The sequence below is a fragment of the Tachysurus fulvidraco genome, chromosome 7 (assembly GCF_022655615.1).
Source record: "Tachysurus fulvidraco isolate hzauxx_2018 chromosome 7, HZAU_PFXX_2.0, whole genome shotgun sequence".
Taxonomy (NCBI): Eukaryota; Metazoa; Chordata; class Actinopteri; order Siluriformes; family Bagridae; genus Tachysurus; species Tachysurus fulvidraco.
In genome coordinates this window covers 23,779,111-23,805,291 of record NC_062524.1, presented here as the reverse complement: position 1 = coordinate 23,805,291, position 26,181 = coordinate 23,779,111, and the positions used below count along the sequence as shown (strand labels likewise).

The 26,181-nt window shown below is 38.4% G+C and overlaps 1 protein-coding gene across 16 annotated transcripts in view; it reads right to left on the bottom strand.

Annotated features, from left to right (window-relative positions):
• nrxn2b (neurexin 2b) overlaps nt 1-26,181 on the bottom strand; it is a 579,761-nt gene that overhangs the window by 427,418 nt on the left and 126,162 nt on the right. For all 16 annotated transcript variants that reach the window (XM_047816422.1, XM_047816432.1, XM_047816433.1 and 13 more), the window contains exon 3: nt 26,127-26,144. In XM_047816422.1, coding sequence (XP_047672378.1) covers nt 26,127-26,144 — 18 coding nt within the window. The remainder of the gene's footprint in view (nt 1-26,126; nt 26,145-26,181) is intronic.

Sequence of the window (26,181 nt, the reverse complement as noted above, 5' to 3'; positions counted from 1 at the left end):
AACACTCACACACAGTCACACACAGCACATCAACTTCTGGACACCTGTTTCAGGTAGATTGCATGAGCACCCTGATGAGTGTGTCAGTAATACGAGACATGGCTCTGACTGTGATGAGGATGGAATTAGAATAAACTCAGCAGGTCAGAGACAGCATGACAAAATTTTTTTTTTCTTTCACACGCACACGTGAAACTGACACACACCTTATATGCACCATCTGCTATTAAAATATTGTTGTACAGTATAACCCTGTGTATGCAGAAAAACTAAGACTTGGGAACAAACTAGCACTACACATTCATGTATAAAAATGTGTAAAGTATGGACATCCTGAAGATTAACATTTTTCTTTTATCTGTATTATTTCACTGTTACTTTATAATGTGCCCAAACAATCCAGTTATTATGTACTGATATATGTGCAATATGTAATCTGCTAAGCAGCAAGCAATAATGCTTTGTAACATTTTTCATTTGTATAATTAAATACCATTTCTATTCTGGCTGCATTTATTTTGATTTGGCATGGACAGCTATATAGCAATCGTCATTGCTAGTAATCCCACAGCATCAATACATGGCTTTTTTTTTTATATAGATCCAAGCTTTTGGCTTTAGGATTATGGCTATAACTGACAGTATAAAGTAATGTTTTGAAAACAAACTTTTGCTGGAGTTTAACTTCAACAAAAATTGACACTGAAGTGTAATATCTACAAAACAAGGTGATGCTGTAGTATAAATTTAACCAAAACAAACTGACACTATAGTGTAACATTATCAAAACAAATTGACATTATAGTGTAACAATAACAAAACAAACAGACACTATAGTGTAACAATAACAAAACAAACTGACATTATAGTGTAACAATAACAAAACAAACTGACACTGTAGTGTAACAATAACAAAACAAACTGACATTATAGTGTAACAATAACAAAACAAACTGACACTATAGTGTAACAATAACAAAACAAACAGACACTATAGTGTAACAATAACAAAACAAACTGACATTATAGTGTAACAATAACAAAACAAACTGACACTATACAGTAGTGTAACATTATCAAAACAAATTGACACTATAGTGTAACAATAACAAAACAAACAGACACTATAGTGTAACAATAACAAAACAAACAGACACTATAGTGTAACAATAACAAAACAAACAGACACTATAGTGTAACAATAACAAAACAAACAGACACTATAGGGTAACAATAACAAAACAAACAGACACTATAGGGTAACAATAACAAAACAAACAGACACTATAGGGTAACAATAACAAAACAAACAGACACTATAGTGTAACAATAACAAAACAAACAGACACTATAGTGTAACAATAACAAAACAAACAGACACTATAGTGTAACAATAACAAAATAAACTGACACTATAGTGTAACAATAACAAAACAAACAGACACTACATTATTAAAACAAGGTGATGCTGTAGTATAACTTTAACCAAAACAAACTGACACTATAGTGTAACTATATTATTGTGATGTTGTAGTGTAACCAAAAAAAAACAAAAAAACAATGACCAACAATTATAGTATTTTACAGAACAAATTACACTGTAGAAAAAAAACTTTATATATTGTAAAACAAACAAAAAAGCTGATGTTTAACTTTTTAAAACACACAGATACAGCACTAAAAATATTCTTAAAAATCAGACAGAACTGCTGAGACAAAAATGCTGAGATCGATATGTCCTATAGTCTCCACTGCATCCAGCTATCACATACAGAGAGGAAAAACATACAGATCACTCTGATTACTGAGCACAGCTCATGAGTGAAAGTTCCTATTAAACCTCTTGAGTTTGGATTTTTTTGGATTGGATTCTACTATTAACTCATCTTTCTTGTTCATTTTTTTTGCACTTTCTACTGATGTACACCTGGCTTCATAAAGCATTCTCAAAAGTGTATTAAAAAAAAAGATGAATGCCAAGAACATGAGAGGATCGACGATCGATCAAACAAAAAAAAAACGCTTCTGTCGAGAGAGCGAACAAGGAGTAAAGAAGCTGCAATGAGCTGCCTGTGTGGATGATTCAGACTCCTCGGGTCCGTTCAGCCCACACAGCAGACGCTAGCATCTGCTCATGCCACACCATGCTGGAGCAGCTGGACAGCTGCTGTAAAATCTCATTTCTAACTCATTACTATTCATGAAGTAGAGGGGGGCATTTTCAAATGACAAGTCTAAAGCCGCAGCTGTCATGGGATATCAGCACAAAAATGGACGTGGAAGTGTGTGAGGTGAAAGAAAGAGAAGTAAGCGAGTCATTAGTTAGGGAGCTGGTGATTGCTTTTGCTGTGATTTCACCTCATAAACATGTCCACAGGTGAAATACTGTAAAAGATGAAAGATTCCGGCCAAGGAAATGGATCTGAATTTCAGAGAACTTGAACTCGAGTATAAATTTGAAAAATTTGCCCGCTGCGTTCCGCTGCCTCCTTGCTTACTGCTGTAAGGCATGGTTTTATTGTGTGGAGTTGGGTGAAAAATACATAAAATATTTAACACCAGTCCAACATCTGCCTGGATAAAGGGGCTGACTGGGGTGAGTGTCTGCTATGGGGATTGTGTATACGTGTGACATGGGGAGAGAGAGAGGGAGAGAGAAATAGATAAAGACAATACGTGTAAACTGGGTGGTGCTCCATAAGAGAATGAAGTGACAATAAAAACAGTCTTCAAAAGCTTACTACAGGAGCAGCTGAGCACTGGAAATATAAAAATCAAGTGTCAGCCTGGCAGTCCGTTGTGGAAAAAACACAACAGGTTGTGTTACAGAAAAAAATAAACAACACTGAACCGCAACGTTATTGTTTCTTGATTACTTATAAATACCATAGAAACAGAATGCAGTGTTTTAAGGACTAGGGACCTACAAACAAGCTGGAAATTTTATCTACATCAACAGATTTATACATCAAATACTGGGATATCTAACTCTCTATCTCTAACTGAGCATATCAAGCAAAGGACACACAACGAAGCAACTACCTCAAATCATCAAATGATGTGCACAAAACCACCTTAATTAAATCTTCATCCCTACAGCATGACATTAAAATACTGGACTAAATCTAGCACTATTCTTCTGCCTGATCATTTGTCAGACTATAATTGCTATAATAACATAATTGCGGCAGAATGATTTTGGGCCCTGGGGTTGCTGAGTTACCGGGCCCTAACCTGGATCGTTAAAGGAGACAGAAACTGTAGTGTGGAGAGTTTCAGCTTCTGCAGTATAGAATGTTCTGTTTTGTTCGTCAGTTGCCACTGAGACCTGTAATGTTTTCTCAAGAGAACTGTTGACTATTGCCTCTGCAGAAACTGCAAAATAACAATGTTGTCCCGTGGCTGCTCTGTTTTAACACACAAGATTTTGGAACTTTCTTCAAAAAAAAAAAAAAAAAAAACGAAAGTTCTCTGCTGTGGTTCGGATCAGTAGTCAGATAGCTATCACTTCATGCTTTTGAAACCATCAGCGCTTTTGTAGCCACGATTTTTATTTCTATGGTAGTACTACAGAAATAAAGATTGAAAATGTGCCACTTTTGCCGCCAAAACGGCTCTGACCTGTCGAGTCATGGACTCCACAATCCTCTGAAGGTGTGTTGTCGTATCTGGTGCCATGTCATTATCAGCAGATCATTTCATTCATGTAAGATGTAAGGTGGATCCTCAATGGATCTGAATTGATTGGCCAGCACGTCCCAGAGATGCTCAGTCGGAATGAGATCTGGAGAACCTGAAGGCCAAAGTCAATACCTTGAATTCTTAGAGTCATGTTCCTGAAACCATTCCTGGTACAGTATGTGTCAAATTAACATCCACATGAATGCCAGGACCCAAGGTTTCAAGCAGAGCTTCTGCTGGCTCACCTTCTTCCCATAGCACATCTGTCATTCAGAATATCTCTATTGAATAGCTTCAGTTCCTTCCGGTCAACATGTAGTCAGAATTATTTTGTTTAATCGCCAGTGATCATGTTTTGACGATGTTGGTGAAGACACAATGTTCCATAATCTCATATTTACTTGAGATGTCATATTCATCAACTCATTAATCCAGTAACCCTCTCATGCCTTGTGCATGGGGGTATGGTCATTCAAAAAGAAATTGCCACACCACAAGTGAACCCAAGACAATCTAACACAACAAAGCCAGATTTTTTTTCTCCCTTCTTAGATCAAAAAGGTTAATGTGCCTTATACATTGTTGGCAATATTCTTTTTATATGAGCTTGCTAGTCTGTCAGCGGGTTTGTGTTTAAAAAGCCTTTTCATCAGCTTTAATTGCAATCCTTCACACTCGCTACTCAAGCATACCTCATCTGCCGACACTTTGAACTCTCTGGACTCTCTGGATCGTTTCATCTAATTAATTTGCATTAAAACTTTTAAATAATGTCAAACTGCATGTTTAAGTGGACAAAAAAAAATGTGTGTGCGAGTGAGTACGTTTCTTTTCCGTCACTTGAACACTAACTCAATCTCGGTTGCGCGCTCTTGACTCGAGTGCAGCGCTTGATTAACGGGTCAGCTGGATGGCTGAATTTGAATCTGAATGTGTTTTAGATGCAGGATGCCAAAATCCGCCTTTAACATCTCTGTCCACTCCACGACCCCGTCAGGAGCACGACCGGCAAAGGATAAGTGGCAACTGAGAGGACAGAAATCATTAAAAACCAGCATAGGTTCTAAAAATAATATGCAGAGTAAATGTGAAGGGTGTTTTAGGTGCGAATTGGAACTCGACGTGCGGTAGCGGAAATCAAAGGTCTACAGATTATGAGGATCAATATGAGTTGTTTCAGTGACCTCTTGTGATTAAACATTTAAAATTAGAAAAAAAAGGATGTGAAAAGCAAAAAGGTCCACCAAATGAATAATTTGACTTACATTTCTAAAACAGAAGCTCCTGCCAGGTTGTTTTGCGGATAAAAACAACTACAAACGGACCAAATCGTTATTCTATAATAGAGAAAACATTATAAAACTATCGTTATCTTATAGGACAAAATGCTCCTGCAGGAAAATAATCAGTATCACACTAGTTCTGGTTGAGTCCTGCTCTTATACACGCCTCTATTACTGCATGTGTTGTTTTAATTATTATTTATTCCCTGAGTACATTTCGAGCTTAAGGAAATTGTTATGCAGTGTCACATTTTCGAGTAGAAGTTTCTGTACACTTGGATTAACTGTGCACTATGGGCAATAATACCGTGAACTGCTAGACGCTGCATCTGTAATAAGCTACAAAAGGCTGCATCCTAATAGTCCACTATGTTGTAAATAGTGAACCAAATTAGACACTGCATAGAAAGCAAAAACAAAAGAATTCATATTCTCTCTCTCTCTCTCTCTCACTCACACACACACACACACACACACACACACACACACACACACACACACACACACACACACACACCCAATGTCATGCACATTCTTCATTAGGTCACACAGCTCTACTGTACTCTTCACAGTTCCTGAAATAAACTTATGACGTGTTCTGCTTTTCTACCCAGTACTACCCACAATCGGCGTGTGCGAAATCTAATAATAACCAAAACAAAGACTTGCACAATCATAAAACTGGAAACTGCTTAATCTATAATCACAAATATAACATAATAACAAAACAATAGATTTGTTTAACACACAGAATAAAGCAGAATTAAAAATGCTCCATGATGAACAGATACAGTATAACGGACATAATTATCTGTATTATACAGGAGCTGAAGGAAATAATAGTGATGATATAGGGGGGAAAAAACAGCAGAGAGTTTACACACGTAAACGGATTCATTTAAATTCTAATGAGCGTTTCTTCCTTGAATTATTTTTGACTGTGATTACTAAAGCATTAGAATAATTCGGTCTCCACAAACAACATGTGCATTACTCATAGACTTGAATTTCAAAAAAGTTTGAAAAAAAAATAAATTATAAGAGACAGCTTTAATTAACTATGAACTCAATCCTAATATTCAAAATCGTATCCCCTTATAAATATGTGAAAGTTAAAAACATGGAATCTAAAATAAGGTGACTAATAAGTTTTATCTTGTTAGGTTATGGTAGCTTAGCCCTTACATAAATTATAGTTTTCTGGCAAACAGTTGTGGTAAACCCCTTCAGGTTAGCTCATGTCAGTCAGTTTGCTAGTGTTAGTAGCAGCTCACTAACTGGAATTATAAATAAATAAATAAATAAATAAATAAATAAATAAATAAATAAATAAATAAATAATGTGGTTTATGTATACATCTTGCTTATAAATCCTGTCAGATTAGCTCATTTTATTAGCACTCACAGTTTAGCATATGTTAGCCAGTTAGCTATATTCTTATCATTATTATTATTATTATTACATTTATTATTATTACAATTTTTGTGTCCACTCCCTGTATATTAGCATCTGATAAGCAGTAATGATCCCAGCTGCTGTTTGAAACCCCAAAGCCACACACACACACACACACACACACACACACACACACACACACACACACACACACACACACACACACACACACACACACAGTAAATACGCTAGGCCACACACATTCCAGACAAAAAATGGATGTTTATCAGGCAGCTCATCTCTGCTTTAATGGCCGCCATCAGGAGATAAAGTGAGGATAAATTGCTGGCAATTTCATTTTCTATTAGCATAAATTATCATGGAAATGCAGCTAAAATGCAGCCAGCCATATTGAGATGCCCTGTGGGTTTAAGTACCACATTGTGCATTGTTAACATTTAAAATTGTGTTAGGATTTTGAATAACACTCCAACCTGAAAACCGCCTCGGAATGACACTTCTCTAAATCCACACGCAATTCACAATGCCTCAGGTGGGTCACCATCAAACCGTTACATTTTGTGGAAACGAGGTCAGGCTTTTTTGTGATGTTTTCCCAGATAATGTGTATCGAGCCTGAGAAAATTTCTATCGCTTGTGCGACTGAATATCCAGAACATCTCTAGCAAACAGACTGAATTTGGATAAAAATCTCCCAGGCACTGGGCTGTCTTGACCTTTGTACAGTCTTAAATCTGATAGCTAAATAAAAACCAACAATATCCATCCATCCATCCATCCATCCATCCATCTGTCCATCCATCCATCCATCCATCCATACTTAACATTTCAGCCTGTTCAGACTCAATGGATCCTCTATCCAGGGAAAACTGGGTGTGAACCTGGAATGAACAATTTTGTGCACAAATTTGTATGCTAATTCACTTAGATCATTTAGACACTTATTAGATCATTTATAAGTTTCTAGGAGCTGGGAGAAAACCATAATGGACACATGAATCTGGTACCTGAGACTCAATTATTAGACCAATTAATCAGTGTTTTCTCCATAAAAGATTGCTCCATTTGAAATAAATTATATTCTTCTTAGCCTGGTAGCCAATATGTTATTTGGGTGAGTTGAAATTAGTGATGTCTATTAGCTACACTATCGTCACATACCTAATGCGAGCACATGTTGTTTCTAGTTCAGGATGCTGAACATTGGTGAGCTTTGACCCATGTGTATCCGTTTTTGTTCACTTCACTTCGAAAAGAATGCAACGCATAACTTGTCAAAAGGTAGGCAGAGAATCATGCAGATAAAACCTTTAAAAAAAAGAAACACACACAACTCCCATTATGCACCACTGCACCTGTTCTTACTTTCAAAAAGTAGAAACACCAAAAGAAAGTGATGTATAAGCCTGTATGTGTGTGTGTGTGTGTGTGTGTGTGTGTGTGTGTGTGTGTGTGTGTGTGTGTGTGTGTGTGTGTCAATCAAAATGGATCAGCAGGGATTTAGAGTGCACCACTGCCTGCAGCACTTGTCATGACGTCTTTATGGTGAATGAACATTTTAATTACTTCTTAATGTTGTATAGATCTGATTGATTAACTGTACATGTCAGATCCTATGCTATATGGGAATTTCTGCAAAATACAGTATATATGAGCATCTACTTGTGTGTATATAAAAGAGTTAGAGAGAGAGAGAGAGAGAGAGAGAGAGAGAGAGAGAGAGAGAGAGAGAGAGAGAGGGAGGGAGAGAGAGAGAGAGAGAGAGAGAGAGAGAGAGAGAGAGAGAGAGAGAGAGAGAGAGAGAGAACCTTGCTAATATGGTTTTCTATATTATAAAACATAAGGTAACCTTGGACCAAATTCAGTCAATTCTCTCCAGCCTCTATTTTTTCTATTTTTCAGTATTTCCTTCTCTCAAGAGTGAGAAAAATCCTGATTAGTGCTGCCTCAACCTCCAAAAATGGTTTTATGTTATCTGTACTGATAATAACATGTGTATGTGGAAGAGGGTAAACACTCAATAAGGTGTCCCACAGGTCTCTGTTTTAGGCCCCCTATAATTCCCTCAGTCATTGCATATCATTTACAAAACAAGCTTGCCTTACAGATCATGTATCCTCTTAAAACAAACAAATGTACAGTTTTGGCTGTAAAGGATTGTTATTATTTGTGGAACAACGAAACAAGGGATCACATCACTCCAGTCTTGGAGTCCTTACATTGGCTCCCTGTCAGATTTCGGGTGGATTTTAAAGTTCTTATGCTTACCTACAAAGCTTTGAATGGTTTGGCTCCTCACTACCTTACTGAGCTTTTAGCCCCCTACACACCTCTCCGCTCTTCGGAAATTGGCCTTTAATCGTCCCACAAACCCGTTTAAAATCTATGGTTGATAGGGCATTTTCTTCTGTACCTCCAAGACTTTGGAATTTCTTGCCTGTTCAGATTAGGCAAGCAGAATCCCTAAGTGTCTTTAAATCCTTCCTCAAAGCTTATTTCTTTAGGGTAGCTTTTACTTGATTTTTTTTTACCCTACTTGTTTTGATAGTATGTTCTTATTTGGTGTGTTTTTATATCTTACTTATTTTAACATATTATTTGTATAATTGTAAGTTTCCTTTTTTTTCTGTGAACCGCTTTGAGATGCTACTTTTAAAGGCGCTATAGAAAATAAAGTTCATTATTATTATTATTATTATTATTATTATTATTATTATTATTATTATTATTATTATTATTATTATTATTATGTATTTTATCATATGATATGCTCTATAAGGTCACAATGGCATATAATTCTGGGGAAACATAACTGCTCAAGAACAATTTAAAAAAGAAATACACACATACACAATCAGATTTACTTACTGTAGCATCTTTATAGGTAGAGAGGTCAGTGGAAGATTTAATGAGCAGTAGAAGCTCAAATGCTTTGAATACTGATGTGTCTGATCTCAAACATCATGATCACATTGTACAGAACTTTCTTTGATCTGTGTTACGAAAACTGCTCTTTCAATAAGTAAGGTGGCTAAAAAAATAAATAAATAAATAAAAAATTCACGAGTTTCACGTCGTATAAACTCAATACATGAGTCATCTATAAGAGAGAATAAAATTTTAATCTATTTATTTATTCCTTTGTGCTCTACAAATACTACCAAATCTGACCCTTAACCTCCAAGCGAGGTGTTCTACTTCAGGTAACCCAAAGGTCAGCCGTCAGAATGTGTCGGACGAACGGACGTCACGCGCATTATCTCTCCCTGTTTCGTTCTGACAACTAATTTACGTTTAACATTTCCTTCAAAAGGTCAGAGAAGCTTTGTGCCTGAATTGGAAGTGCAGTTTTTATTATAAATCAAACTGTGGCTTCTCCAAGAAAGACTGCTATGGTGCTTTTTTTTATTTATGCAGTCTAGCCGAGATGAATGATATTATTCTTAGCCTGGTTGTTAATATTAGTAAAGTTTATTATCTACACTCTTACTCTCCAGTGCGCTCTATTTACCAGATTGACCAATAGTGCTGTGTTTGCTTTGTTTTGAGTTTAGTCGATGTTCTGGCCCCGTGACTACTTTGTTATCCTAATGTGAGCACCTGTTTCTGGTTCTGTCCTGTCCTGTTTCTGGTTTCTCTCCCTTCTTGTAAAGACCCATTGATTGATTTGTCCTTCCAAGCATATTTGACTCTTGATCTTGCTTTCTGCCTCGTTGAACCAGGTTGCTTTACTGTATGTTGGTGAGCTCTGAACTTGAGCTTACTACAGACATGGATTATTGGATTGGCCATAAAAATTCTCATGCTATGTTTATATACTTGCATCCTGCCTTCATCAAATACTTGTTAGTAGAATATAGTAACAGAACTTATCACTAGATGGTTATGTGGTGGACTGGCTCTCCAAAGACGTCTGTACTAATGAATGTGTGTAAGCATGGAGTGTGTAAGTTCATAAAATGCTTGCTAAAATGCCAGGCCACACTGGGGTTAGTATCAGCATCACTCTGAAATGGGATTTTGTCAGACACGTGGGGATAAAGACCCAAATGCAGGATAGCTTAAAAAAAACGGGCTTTATTACAAAAAACATAAAACACGAACACCGACTCGAGACACGACAACAAACGACACCAGGACAAAACAAAGGATTCCGGGCTGCGTTAGGCAACGTGGCTTAACTAAGTACTAATAATAATTTAGACACATGAGAGACAGGTGTGTAGAGGTGGGGAGGAAAAGACAAGGGCGGGGCAGACACGTGAACACGGAACGTAAACAAAAAAGCACATGGCCAAAATCCGGGCTGAATCCTGACATTTTTTCAAGAATCCTCAACTCACAATTTAATTTCTGTTTTCCTGTCAGTAGAGATCGAGTATCAATCTTTTCAGAGAAATCATTTTGGAAAAAATTTAAGTAGACCAAAAAAGTATTTGGTCTAAAAGTCTGATTAACACTAGGAGACAAAGTGAAAATTAAAACCTGTCTCTTTTAGTCAACCTCATTTGGGGACTGTGGAAAAAATCATGCAAATTTGGTAGAAATTTGGTAAAAAGAAGAAGTGAGAAGAAGAAGAAGAAGAAGAAGAAGAAGAAGAAGAAGAAGAAGAAGAAGAAATAAACAAGCTTGTTTCCTAACAGGATTATTAATGCTCTAAAGCACGATCAAGATGCAAAACCAATATTGGTAATTTCTGTATTTATTCGTCTGATGCAAATGACCATGGATGACAAAATAAACTAAACACTAAATAAACACACACACACCTATCTATCTATCTATCTATCTATCTATCTATCTATCTATCTATCTATCTATCTATCTATCTATCTATCTATCTATCTATCTATCTATCTATCTACAGTGTATCTGTCTGTCTGTCTATACAGAAAAAGAGATACAGAGAGAGAGAGAGAGAGAGAGAGAGAGAGAGAGAGAGAGAGAGAGAGAGAGAGAGATGGAAGGATGTTTGGCCGAGGAAGAAAACAGTGTGTTATGAGGCTCTGTGATAAATTTGCTCAGCTGAAGCCACCGAAATGTCAAGCCAATTACGCAGAATTTGTGTTATTTTAACCGATGAGGCCGCGCTTCTAGATATGAAAATGTGGTAAAGCGAGGAAAGTGAGTGAGCGTGATAATCTGAGATGGCTAAATGAATTTCTTTGAGTTGCCGAGGAAAGATTTATAAATTTAGGCCAGAAGAGGGATTTTAGGAAAACTGTAAAACAATTACTGTTCTTAAATTTCCATATTCATTACATTAGCTCTCTCTCTTTCTCTCTCTCTCTCTCTCTCTCTCTCTCTCTCTCTCTCTCTCTCTCTCTCTCTCTCTCTCACACACACACACACACACCATTACTCTTTGTCTATCCCTCCATCTTTCTCTCTTTCCCCATTTCTCTGTCTCCCCCATCCATCCATCTCTCTCTAGTCTATCACACTGCCTGCCACTCTCTCTCGCTCTCTCTCCTCTGTCTGCCTCTTGTCCTGTCTTTCTACACTTTTCCTGTCTCCCTCTATTTCCCTCTCTCACTCCATCTCTCTTCACCTGTCATTCTCTTTCTGTATACCTTAATCTTTTTTGCTACCCCATCCCTGTTTTCGTTTGCTCTTTCTATCTGCCTCTTCCTTTCCCTCGTCTCTTTCTCCCTCTATATATTTTTTTCTATATTTAATAAAAGTTATTTATAAAACACTGAACATTCAGAGCAGTTTAACTTAAGGCTCCATCATGGCAGTGGGAACATTCAGATTCGCATCCGAAAACCGAACAAATGAATAATAAATGTATTTTGGAAGAATATAAATCTAAATAAATACAGCGATGATAAATTCACCTGTTGCAGAAATGTATTGTGCTTTCTTCTGAAAATGCCAAAATCGGAACAACCAAAGAGGTCCGGAAACTCGCTCTGATTGCCAAAAAATTCTCTTATGGGGATTTTTCTTTTAATGTACGTGTCAGACAATCGCCACGTCCAGAATCGATCAGTGTTCTGTAAATCTGAAGAACGCTGCGTCTTTCAGCACATTCACGAGGAACCTCCTGGGCTGTGCCGAGTCCTTCCCACCTACTGGGAGCTCTTCTTAAGCTGGTTTTGCTGATTTGTGAAATCAACATGGTTTCAACAGTCGACTTGATTTGTCATGTGCAGAAAATTTCAGAGCCAATTCTAAAAAAATATCCATAAGAAGATAGAGAGAAAGAGGGAAAAGGTGGAGAAGAAGATTGATTACAAATATGATACATATACAGTACATGTATGTATGTATGTATGTATGTATCTATGTATGTATGTATGTATGTATGTATGTATGTATGTATGTACAGTACAGACCAAAAGTTTGGACACACCACCTTTTCAACAGGACAATGACCCCAAACACACCTCCAGGCTGTGTAAGGGCTATTTGACCATGAAGGAGAGTGATGGGGTGCTGCACCAGATGACCTGGCCTCCACAGTCACCGGACCTGAACCAAATCGAGATGGTTTGGGGTGAGCTGGACCGCAGAGTGAAGGCAAAAGGGCCAACAAGTGCTAAACATCTCTGGGAACTCCTTCAAGACTGTCGGAAGACCATTTCAGGTGACGACCTCTTGAAGCTCATCAAGAGAATGCCAAGAGTGTGCAAAGCAGTAATCAAAGCAAAAGGTGGCAAAAGGTCTTTGAAGAACCTAGAATATGACATATTTTCAGTTGTTTCACACTTTTTTGTTATGTACGTATATAATTCCACACGTGTTAATTCATAGTTTTGATGCCTTCAGTGTGAATCTACAATTTTCATAGTCATGAAAATAAAGAAAACTCTTTGAATGAGAAGGTGTGTCCAAACTTTTGGTCTGTACTGTATGTATGTATGTATGTATGTGTGTGTGTGTGTGTGTGTGTGTGTGTGTGTGTGTGTGTGTGTGTGTGTGTGTGTGTGTGTGTGTGTCTGTATGTATGTATGTGTGTATGTGTGTATGTGTGTATGTATGTGTGTGTATGTATGTATGTATGTATGTATGTATGTATGTATGTATGTATGTATGTATGTATGTGTGTATGTATGTGTGTGTATGTATGTGTGTGTATGTATGTATGTATGTATGTGTGTATGTATGTGTGTGTATGTATGTGTGTGTATGTACGTATGTCTGATGCGTTTTCCCACTCAGATTCATACTGGAAACACTGGAACTGGAAAATGTCCAGTCGGGGTACTGTATGTGAACAAGAGGGCAAATGGTTGTGAAAGAACGATTTGCTGTGTGCAGTTATAGTGTCTGAGCAGAACAAAGTAGCATTTTAAAAAATGATGATGGAGCATGTGCATTGTGTAATAAACATGAGCAATAAATCAATACAGTGCACAGAGACAGGACTTAGTGGTAGAAAAGGTGGTGGTAGTAATCCTGGCTTTAGAAATATTTAATATTCAAATTATATTTTATTTAAATTCAGAGTTATTGTTTATTTTACGGCAAGTAAACACAAAGGTAATTATTATTATTATTATGATTACGATGATTATTATGATTATTATCTTATGCTATAGTGTTTTAGAAAACACCCGAAACTGATGCTTAACCTGCATTTACTGTTAAACCAGGTCAATAAAGGGAAAGGATGCAATGCAAGAAAGAATCTGTCCACAGGAGAGTATAAAAACAGGTGAAGCTGCGGTACAGAGTAAACAAAACTGCAAAGTAGATGCAGTAATGTGCAATAAATATGATCGATATATAGTGCACATAGACAGGACTTGGACCTTAGTGGCAGTAAACTGTAGTAGCTCTTAGAAATATTGCAGCATGCCCAGAAGTGGCACAAACATCTGAAAAGATTGTCCATGAGTGTCTTTGATTGTGCCTGTCAGTAAGGTTACCGGTGTGTGGGACGGAGTGGAGGCATGAGTGAACGAGTGCAAGAAGGACAAATGACTGGATTAGAGTTTATTCAGGATGCTGATGGCCCGCAGCAAGAAACCTTTCTTCAGCCTGCTGGTTCTGAACCATAGTGGTGACATTTTAGTGCTTTTCATTTCCTCCCTTTGATTATTTTACTTCTTCATACCTTGACAGGTCAGAAGGATCGTCCTTCCTGGATGGTGGGCAGACTTTTGAGTGAACTCAAACTAACAAGGCAGCAAAACCGATCTAAAAGGAGAACCTAGGAAGCGAATCTTTTCAAAATGTTCTTATTTGTATCAGGACAAGACATGAAAGCAAGGACAGAAGTTCCATTATCAATGCTTTTGCCCCAGCACTTAGGAGAAACCTAAAAACTATGAGTGTCAGTTTTTTTTTTTTTGTTTTTTTTTTTTCTTTCAGCTAAAGCAACAATCAGACAAATCTCTCTGAACAGAAAAGTGTAGATCATTGAAGAGGAAAGGACACTGGGCATGAAAGAGAGATTTGATTGGCGTTTACTTTTTCATTCTATTGTATTTATACAGTTGAACTTTGATCTGAGTCTCTCTTATGTGAAGTGATACTCTGTGTGTGTGTGTGTGTGTGTGTGTGTGTGTGTGTGTGTGTGTATACAGTAGGCATGTATTAGTGTATTGCCTCTGTTGTGTCACTGCTATCTACTGAAGAATATTCAAACAGTCACGCTACACAGCTGTCACACAACGCACACAACTGATCAGACACTCACAGTGGGGTGTGGTACATGCTGCCAGTTCCGGAGTTAGATTTATCAGAGCTGTGAAGTGCGAGGGTTTCAGGGCTCTCTGTACATATAGAGGAAAAGCTCTGCATCGACACTGCAGGAGAACAAGGAGAATTCTCATCCAGAGAGCAACCTCAGACAGGGATCGGTGTGAAAAAAAAACTGTGTGTTAGTTTTTTTTTTCTTTCCGTGGGCCATTTTCCGCAACAGCTCAAATGTGAAAATGGGGACTTTGTGTGTCTGTCTCACAAGTCACAAATTCGCATCCTTACACACACACAACATGGGTGTCAACTTGTTAAATGAAAAGGGGTGACATTAAAGTCCTGCAGCTATTAGTGCTGATGCTCTACAGCTGACTCCAGATTTCAGGGGAGGAAAACGGGGAACTTTTTTTTCTCAAGACATGCCTGCATTGCACACTCTCAGGTGCTAAAGACTTTCTACACCTGCACCATCGAGAGCGTTCTGACGGGTAGCATCGCTTCCTGGTTCGGGAACAGCACCATGCAGGACAAGTAAGCCCTCCAGAGGGTGGTGCGGTCAGCTGAACGTACCACCCACACCGAGCTCCCTGACATGCAGGATATCTACAGCATGCGGTGCCGGACCAGGGCCGGGAAGATCGTAAAGGATCTCGGCATCCCAACAATGGACTCTTTTCTTTGTTGCGTTCAAGGAAACGCTTCCGCTCCTTGAAAGCAAACACAGAGAGAATGAGGAGAAGCTTCTTCCCGCAGGCCATTCGGAGTTTAAACCAGGAAACACCCAGGATCTGGATCTAGTACTAGACCTCTCCCTTTCACTGTTTTTCTGAACACCCTTTTTGCACTGACACTTTAAAACTTTAACTCTGGACTGTCACTTTAACTCTGGACTTGCACAGCACAGTACCAATTTATACACCTTATACACACACCATACTGCACATGGACACTTTAAGGACGATAATTAAAAAACATACGCATTTTTGTATATTTATGTATACACATTATTTTTCACTTATATATTCATATTTTCTATAGTTTCTCTTTATATAGTTTATTTTTTTATTTATTTATCTACCTCCTTTTGGTTATATTTTTTATCCCAAATTGCATTCCTTATGTTTGAATACTGGACAGATGTAAAAAGCATTTCACTGCATGTCGTACTCTGTATGTATGTGTATGTGACAAATAAATTTTGTACAAAAAATGTAATATTAAAATAGACTACTACAACAACTACTACTACTACTACTACTACTACTCCTAATAATAATAATAATAATAATAATAATAATAATAAGAAGAAGAAGAAGAAGAAGAAGAAGAAGAAGAAGAAGAAGAAGAAGAAGAAGAATGATAATAATGCCTTCTATATCTTAACTGAACCATTCCTGGTGTTGGAATAAAATAAAATAAAAAAAAGCCACTAAAGCTCTTAAACAATAGTATATACATTGTGACTTTTATTCAATACAGCAAACTACTCCTGTGATCTCAGCATCCAGGTAAAGATCTAAGATCGACCAGGCCTCTGCTAAATGAAAGGCTTTATTTGGAGGTGGTTGAACGGCTCAGTGTGCACGGCGTGAGCTTTATCTCCATTAGTGTGAGATTCAAACACATTAGTGACCTCCCAGAGGAAGTGAAACTGGGAAAAGAGAGACACATCTGCTCAATTTGATTAACGACATGTTCACACAGTATTTGAAATACTATTTAAATAGCTGAAATTATAAGAACGGCATGTAGGCTGTCAGAAAATAGTGCAAAATAGAACGCTGTAACACAACGGCTCAGTTCACGGGTGAGTGGCTTGCTTATTACCTGGTGAGGTGTGAGCTGAATGCTATGAATAGTGTTCAGGGAATGGAGACTGAGCTCTGATGATTCGTTTTAGTGTACTAAATTCCCAAGCTCTACGTTCGTGTTTTAATGTGATGTAATGTGATGTGAATATTATGATTTAATCTGTCTGGTTGATAAGAAAATATTAGTTCAGTAAGTGTTGGAAAAAAAATCCTTTCTGCTTTTCTCTATTTTCTGTAATAGTCTACTGAATGTCGCAAAATTTACATTTTGAACCATGGCTATGTCAGTGTCAATCCAGTCAGAGGCCAAAAAAAAAAAAAACACTTTAGACTTTTGCAGAAATTTTACTATAATAATGCCTTTTCAGCTGGAGCAGTGGAAAATATTTTTTTTGGTGGTGCAAAAATTTGCCCATTGTTTTCTCTTTTCACTGAAAACCTAAAGCATCAAAAAGCCTATTTATTTACTTGCTTCTGACTTTTACAGACTTCCTCCAATCCAAGACTTATCAGGTCAAAAGAAACATCATGAGTCATAATAAAGTTTCTTTGTTCCTCAGACCTTTCTTTGTTATTAAAAAACTCCTGCATCTCACTGTTGAGATATGAGCTTTCTACAGCTCATAAAGACAAACTTACATGAGAAAGGTAATGTCTGGCAGCCTGGGAAAACCCTCCATGTCAAATCCTGACACATTCTGCTATACGTTTGAAAACAACAGACTGAAATATTTCCCAGAACTGAACTATTGACAAGACCGAGGAAATTGGATTTAAAGATTTCACTCTTGTTGAACCGAGGAAACATCGGACAAACCTCTATATCTGTAACCTAAACTATTTATGGAACAACAACAAGAACATATCATAAGCTTAGGAAGGTCTTTTTAAACAGGAGCTTCATTATCGTCTGCTTTTTATTAATGACCCTTTTATTTAAAGGTTTAAACATTATATATCTATCTGTTAAGAGTGTATAAGTGTGTGTGTTCTGTGTTTTGATGACGAAGAAATAGTACAAGGGCATGGTGAACTTTCTGACAGTATCCGAATACAAGCTTATGTCTGTTTTGCTAACCATGAAAAAATTACACTTACTGTAGCTAGCAAGGTTTTCAACAACTTAAGGCAGATTGTTTAGTCTGCTTCCTCTTACCTGACTAGATCCATTTCAGACAGAAAACCAAAACAAGTAGCCTAAATAAAAAACACTTTTTGCTGTGTTGGTAAAACATGTCTGTGTTTTTATTAAAGTAGAAGTGTCGATGTAACCCATTGCTTTGACCCAAGCTGCCGAACAAAAGCTTTCTCGAGGAAGGAGGAATGCAAACGGTGAAAAGGATAGTCAGGAGACCGGGACAGAAACAATTTATAATACTAGAAGTAAGAGAATGGCACAGGGTTGCTGAAAGTGCAGCTAAATCTCAGTGGTGAAAAAGAAGCAATAAGTGAATAGACAAAGGCGACACTATTTCCAAATGCCCTGTAACCCCAATTCATCTGGGATATAGGCTACTCAATAACAGCAGCTCTATCAAATCTGCACAGTTCAACATCTCTCTAACGCACATTCTAACAGTGGCACTGAGGCGAACGCAGTGAAATCAGAGAGAACACACAAAATGGATACCCAGGCATCTGGATGTGTGCAGAGCTTTGATTTATGACATAGGATTAAGATTTGTGCTAAAGCCAGCCTTCATGCCTTTAGGGTCTCAATCGAGTCCGTCTGTTGGAGAGGGATAAGACAACAGAAAACGAGGCTGTTTCTACTACCGCCAGCGTGAGGAGGGAGCCAATGTTTTCAATGCATGTTAGTCTGATTCAAACTGATAACTGTGCGCTTGTTTTGAAACTGATTGTACAATTACATAAGATGTCACCGGGAGGGTGTCCTGGACCGGATGAGCGGCCGTGGATGGGTTACTAGTCCACCAACATGCAGGATACGAATGCTCCAGCCTTTACTCCCTTTGAGACAGGAGGATGGTAGTAACAGACATCATCAAAAATATGTCAAAATAGCTTTTTTTCCAAACCAACTGGAACCACATGACCAACAGAAATCTGGAATGATTGACAGTTGTGCTGATTTTTTGAACTGTGAATTCAACCTCCACAAAGTCCCGCCCCTTCCTCCCGTATCACATTAGTAATCTCTCAACATGATTTTGTCATTCTTTCAGAAGCAGCTTCACTTTCTGAAAATGTTTTGTGTTTAATGATTTGAAATAAAAATCGTTAAATGTATGTTTGTCTTAAACTTGGAAAAGTAACATGTTAAGTTTTCTAGTGTGTACATTTAAAGTAACACAAATGAGAGGAAGATTTTCGATCCCGAATGCCCGGTGGTTAACTCTCTCTCTCTCTCTCTCTCTCGCGCTATTTTCTATATGACCACCTATACATTCATGCAATAATCTGATCAGCCAATGTTTGGGCAGCAGCCAAAAACATAATATCTACAGCTTCGAGTAAAGCGTACATCAGTCAGAATGATTAGTCACAGAGATAACACATTTTGCACATTATGATGTTTGAAGTAAGCATGAACTGATTCTGTGTCTTCATGATTTCATGCACTGTGCTGCTGGCACCTGATTGGTTGATTAGAAAACTGCATGAATGGGCAGGTGAGCAGGTGTTCCTATTAATGTGGCAGCATTACATAAATCAGGTGTACAAAACAGAAAACAAAAATAGGACAAAAAAATGACTGACAACATTGTTAGCTATACTGAATACTGTATTATTGCTTTAGAATGAGTTCAATTACGACTTACAAGCCGTTTCATGGGTTGTGTGTGTGCGACTATCTTGAAGAGCTTTCTTAAACGCTTTGTTCCCAACCTGAGCAACATGCACAGCAGGCCTAATATAAGAACTGTTTTGCACCTGTTCTAGTGCTTTGTGTCTGTGCACCAAATGACCTTCATTTCATCCAGCTTTTCTCGTGTGTATAGAAAAGAAAAAAGTCTGTCTGACCTTCAACGCACATGTTGTGCATCCTTAACAGAGCAGAAGCAGACGTAAAATAATTAGTCAGCTACATTCAAATGCCTCGCTGGGCTTAAATACCACCCATTACAAAGAAAGATTTTTTTGAAGATTTTTTTCGAATAGTCAGTTCTACTGAACAACTACTTTGAATCATCCCATTTATGCCCCGACAAGCATTTTCCAATTACAAAATTGCAATACTTTCCTACTGTAAGTCAAATAGACTCTGGGCTAAATTAATAAAAAAAAATGTCCAAAAAAAAAATTACAAAAATCACAAAAATTTAGAGATGCTTTTACAACAAAAAGGGAATGATGTCATCAAGGTGACTTTACTATGGTACGCTTGTTGGTGGTTCGCATCTGAACTTGTTGAATCTTGAGATGGATGGGCTACAACACCAAATCATCGGATTCCACTTCTGTCAGCCAAGTAAATTTCTGCGTCCTGCCTACATTGTCAATTAACACTCTCCACTTTTTGCAGAAATCTAACCTACTGTGAACTAGTTGTAAATGTCCTCCCTTGGGAAAACCATTCTTTTCCTGGCTTGAGGAAAAGAGGGCACCCATTCTTCATCGGGAGCTTGAAATAATATGGATTTTTGTTCTGTCTCAATGCAAGAGGCATCAGTCATGTAGGCCGGCTATATTAACTTAGGTTCTTGTTACACATGGTCACTTCATGCGTTTTCTGTGATCAGATAGCTATCCGATGGTAAAAAGACTGGGTCTAAATGCCCTCCGAAACGTTTTCGAGATGGATATAAATCCGATCGCTCAAACCCCTTCAGGAGGTGGTCTGGGACGCGTTTCAGATGAAACTGGACAGGTGTAAATGCATGTGGTTGTTTAAGCCACATACGTCAGCGCTATACTCCTCCCAAACGGAAGTACGTCACTCGCAGGTGACTCACGAGTCGTGCATCGCACCAGAAACAAATATGTTTTCTCACCAGCGCTGGCTCCGATCTTTCACCCAGGTGTCTCGTTGTGTCTTAAAATGCACTGCTGCTGCCAGCGAAAATGCAGCAAACAGTAAATGCTGTTTTTTGTAGCAACCACATACACCAAAGCGTGATACATTTCAATTAGCCCGGAAATGAGGTCAAATATATTTGCATTATGTGGCCTAATGTAAATGGAACAGTTTTAACAAATCAGATACTGAAGTGAAGTGACCAGGTGTACAGTAAAAAGGCCCTTAAGCAAATCATTATTGTTAATGATTACTTACATACAAGGCTTTCAGTGTGGCGTACTAGCAGACCTTTGTAAATACCTTAAGAACAGGGGTCTTTAAAAATGCACATATTAAATTTGACATGCTATGCAGCCATCAGTATGATGGTCGAAGAGAACGTGCAATAGCAACAACGACAAAAATCCCCAATATCGTACAGTGTAAAGCTTAGGGATTAGTCAACATTGCTTGTATGCTCCTTATGGATTACTACAGAAAATCTGGGACAGTGATCAGGAAAAATAGGTTAATATGCCCTAAAACTGCAGTCTTATTAGACATTCTTTTTGTAAACCATTCCATTAAACGAAAGAACAAAAACAAAACAAACAAATTATACTTCATCATATCTCTGCATTTGAAAATCCATAAATCACCATCGGATCCTCAAGAATAATCTTTAGCGAACACTTTTTAAATCCAAACTGTAGTCCGACAGCGTTGAAACTCTCATTAGTTATGTAAGAGCCGGAAGGGGATAAAAATAAATGCGGATTTTTCAATCAGCATCTGATCAAATGTAATCTCCGGTGCTCCAGAAAGAAGTTAATAAACGTTTGGATAAGACCAAGATCAATGAGTGTTTGCAAATGCTTTGAACACACACACACACACACACACACACACACACACACACACACACACACACACACACACACACACACACACACACATACACAAAAGCCATTTCTGAACTTACTTAACCTTGGCCCATTTTTAAAGGCAACAATTGCTACCAAGAGCAATTTCACCGTCTTCCTGTAGTCTGCATTTATTCTAGGTAAAGATGTCCTCTGGTGTCTCTGGTTATACTGAAAGTGTGTCAGGATTCACTTGGAAAAACCAGGTCACTGTACTTCCAGCTCATCAATTTCCATAGCTTTCTCAGCAAATTACCTCCAGGTTCAGTGTTCCCTCCTCCGGCTGGGTTTTAAAAGCTGCCTGGAGCTCATCAATCTAGGACAACCTTTTGAGGAGTCGGTCAATGCCCCTAATTAGACAAAACTCCTCAAAAATAGGGCAGTGTGGAGTGAACTGCAGTGGATGAAACTATGCTTGGTGTAAAATTAAGGATCTATCTTAAGTATGCTTGGCCTCAGAACATGTCCATGGGAGTTGTTTGCTAGTAGCCTTAATTAAGTGATTAAACCGATGCCTCAAATACCCCTTGACGGTGAGCAGATCAATGAAGGAAGAGCGTTGCATTTATAATGACTCTAATGTGCTTAGGGATGTGTATGCAAAGCCTGGGATATATGTAACCTTTTTTTTATTATTATTTGAACAACGGAAGGTGCTGTGAGTAAGGTACGCGTTTCTCAAGTGTGAAATTTGTTTCACAGCCAAGGAACCGATCTCTGCCTCGGGTGAGTTATACTCAACTCACCAAGCGAATGAATTTATTAAAAGCTAGCTATTTCTGAGACTGGGTGACATCATCATGTTTGTGGTCCGTAGCGGACTCGAACTTCTAAATCAATGTTGTGAGGTAGGACAAAAAATGCAAGCATTGACTAATTGTCGTGTGAGTTGCCAAGTCATTTCCAGCTTGAAGGTGGATATTTTCTTGTAACAGCTCACCCTGAAGTGTTTTATTCCTCGTGCATCACATCAAACTCGCCAACTATTAATTTTTAATGTCATTTTGGTGTCAGTTGGTGTTATCACTTCATGTTATCACAAACAGCTTATCTGACACCACACTTTCAAATGAGTCAAAGACTGAAACACAAAAAAATGCGGCTTGATACGTTACAGATGAACTAGAACGTCTTCTCCGACTTCGGAGTGGCGTTCACCCTGTTGTCTGGAGATTGGAACGTATCTGTCACTCTGAGTGCAAGAGAGACAGCCAGCCCTGATCTGTGAGAAGAAGAGATATTCTATGCTCTCACATTCCTCTATCAATCACAGTGACACCTGCCAATCAAGGGCTATAGACTGTTGCTATAGAAACAATACTGTGCATTATTATAAACCTCATTGCTTGGACTTCTGCCCAAGCCACTGTTAAAAAATAAATAAATAAATAAATAAATAAAAATAGTCAACCCTCATATCTAGTATCTAGTGTATCTAGTAAATGTTACGAAAAACTACAAGAGATAACGCTTAATTAGAATGAGTTAAACCTAAGACAGACATACTGAAATAAATTACAGCAGCCTGCTGTTGTCTACCACAGTTCTACAAGTATTGCGTCAGCTTGAGTTCACCACACCACCCCGTATCAACCTTTTTTTCCTGTGAAATGTAAATAAGCATGTCGTCGGGGTGAGACGGCTCAGCTCTGATGTCAACAGTGCAGCTCTCCCAGTGGGAGAAACGGTCCTCTCACTCCCTGCCAGGCAGCCGAGTGAAACTGATCAGGACACTTCATCACATTCCGGTTCACTGGCACACTCCACACTCGACTCGTGTCATGACACTTGGAACTCAGATACACATGCATGAGGAATGTATGGTTGCTATATATGTGCTAGATAGGAAATAGGGGGTGTATTGATGCTTGTTTTTTTGTTCACTAAACTCACTCACTCACTCATTTTCTACCGCTTATCCGAACTTCTTGGGTCACGGGGAGACCGTGCCTATCTCAGGTGTCATCGGGCATCAAGGCAAGATAGACCCTGGATGGAACCTACCATGCATGTCTTTGGACCGGGTGAGGAAACCGGAGTACCCAGAGGACCCGGAGGAAACCCCCGAGGCACGGGGAGAACATGTAAACTCCGCACACACAAGGCAGAGGCGGGATACGAACCCCGACCCTGGTGGTGTGAGGCTAACCACTAAGCCACCATGCCCCCCTTGTTCACTGAACTGAAGATTAATTCTTTTTTTAAAAATTGGCCAGGTTTCCAACTTCCCAGTTGTAGAAATCAGTCTAGACAAGAAACTGAAATTCACCAGAGATTCCAGCAAACAAGATATTTTATCAAATTCAGCTCAGTTCATATCCTACTTCAGTCTACAGCCTGTAGATTATACTGTTTAAGATGGAATGGACTGAGAGCTTTATCTTAAACAATACACCATATCGTTACCTATCCTAGACTCACCCCTAATGTTCCTTCAGGCTGTATTTTACTTGACCTTGTTGATATCAGTGGTTGTTTGTGCTTTACAGCAAGCTTGCAGACGTCAGCACGTGACAAATCAAATGTAATTTTCTGCCATGACAAGACCTTTCTTTTTCTATTCTTTTTTTTGGCACAAGCATAAAAACTGGTGATTGTTTTTGCTTACATCTTCAGTTTGTACACTTGCCGTTAGCTGTGCTAACTTTATTTTAGCAAATCACTGATTTTTAATAATTTTGCAATTGTTCAAATCTGCCAGTGGTGAGTGGCAAACAATCTGACTAATACCCAGGGAATATGAAGAAGCAACAGATACCTAGACAGAGCCGGTGGCCTTGACAGGTGTATAGATAGCATATACCAGGGATTGTAAATAACAAGTACAGTCTACACCAAAACACTGGCGAAATATCTTAATTAAATTCGCAGTATATTCCAATCAGGCACATTGGAATGAAGAACGAACTAAATATGAACAAAGCACCGAATTGCCTTGAAGAATTTACTGATCTTGTCTTGAAGTACATAGCCAACCAAAGCTTACCAGTAGTTGTTAGCTCAATGACTAATGATGCTACTATTAATTACAGTGTTGGATAATGGCTGATGTTTAAAGCACCGATACTGGGGGAAAAAAGACACTGCATCAGTGGATCTCTACTCACTTAAGCTTATAATAAGCTTTTATCCAAGACAGCATTACTTCAGCGGACAATCACAAACGAATAATGTCGATTTGTACCTAAGGACTGCTGCTGTATTAACAAATGTTTAATAAATACTTTCCAATGCTTATCCAGAGACTCGTTCACAAAACGCTTATACTGAACATACCCGATACTGTTTGCCTTCATGATTCTATATATCGTAGCAATTTATAGCCTGACTATCTGGTGTCACCCTGAAGAGAATATATTCCTTCATCTTTAGGTTTTTTCATGTCTTCAAAATTTTCCTGTGCCCTGTCCTCTATAGACTGCTTATAATGAATCTAAATCTTGGGGGGACGGTAAATTTAATTTACCTTGCCTAGACAATGATATATAAAAACACCCCCCGTTTCTATTCTTCTTTAATCCAGAGGTAGCAATTTTCAACCCCAGCCACCAATAACAGTCTCGTCTTCTCCAGAAACATCTGGCTGCTGGTGTTGCCATAGTGATTCTCTCCCGTGACTTTAGTTTGGATAGACAGGGTAATTCATCAGCTGTGAATTCTGATGGGCAGTGCTCACAGATACCTGCAGCTTATCCCAGGAAACAAGCTTGAAAGAGCCGGACCTGTGCATGCCACCTGTCAATTACAGTCAAAACCAATCAGCAGGGAAATCCATTAGTACAGAAGCATAAGGAAGACCACCATCTTTCCTGCTGAATCCCAGAGCCATGAGGCACAATGGTGTTGGCAGGTCTGCCCTAGAGCACTGGCCCTGTTGAATAACGCGTGGCTTCCTACTGGGAGATGGCCATGGTTTGCATTCTACCCATTAAACAAATAACCCATTAAAACTGTGATTTCCCCAGAAGAGTAAAACGAGCTAATTACAGCCTGAAGGATGCATACATAATGAGCTAATCCAAAATGTAGCATGTGGAGTCCAGGAGAGCATCTCTGGGAAAAGCATAATACTTTACTGCTTATTATTTACCCCAAATGATCAGTGATTTTTATCCAAAAATCTGATTACAGGCCACAGCTAAGCACTTGGTACAAACCAAAATAAAATCAACTAATGAGAAAAAGGAAAGGGTTGCTTTGAGAGGGTAAAGAAGAAGGGGTCGAGAAATCAATCTTTGTTTTGTAGCAGCAAATCAAAAGCCCCTGTAAGTCAACCAAACCGCAGTCCAAGCTGACAATGCCCCTCGGAACGAGGGAGCACACATTCATCGAGTTATGATCCAGCTTTAACACCAGCAATTCACCTTCAATGTGAGAAACTGAAAACAATGTGCTTACCTTCCACGGGGTAATCTTCTGCTCCAGGGGGAGGTAATGCAGATGGGAGGAAAAA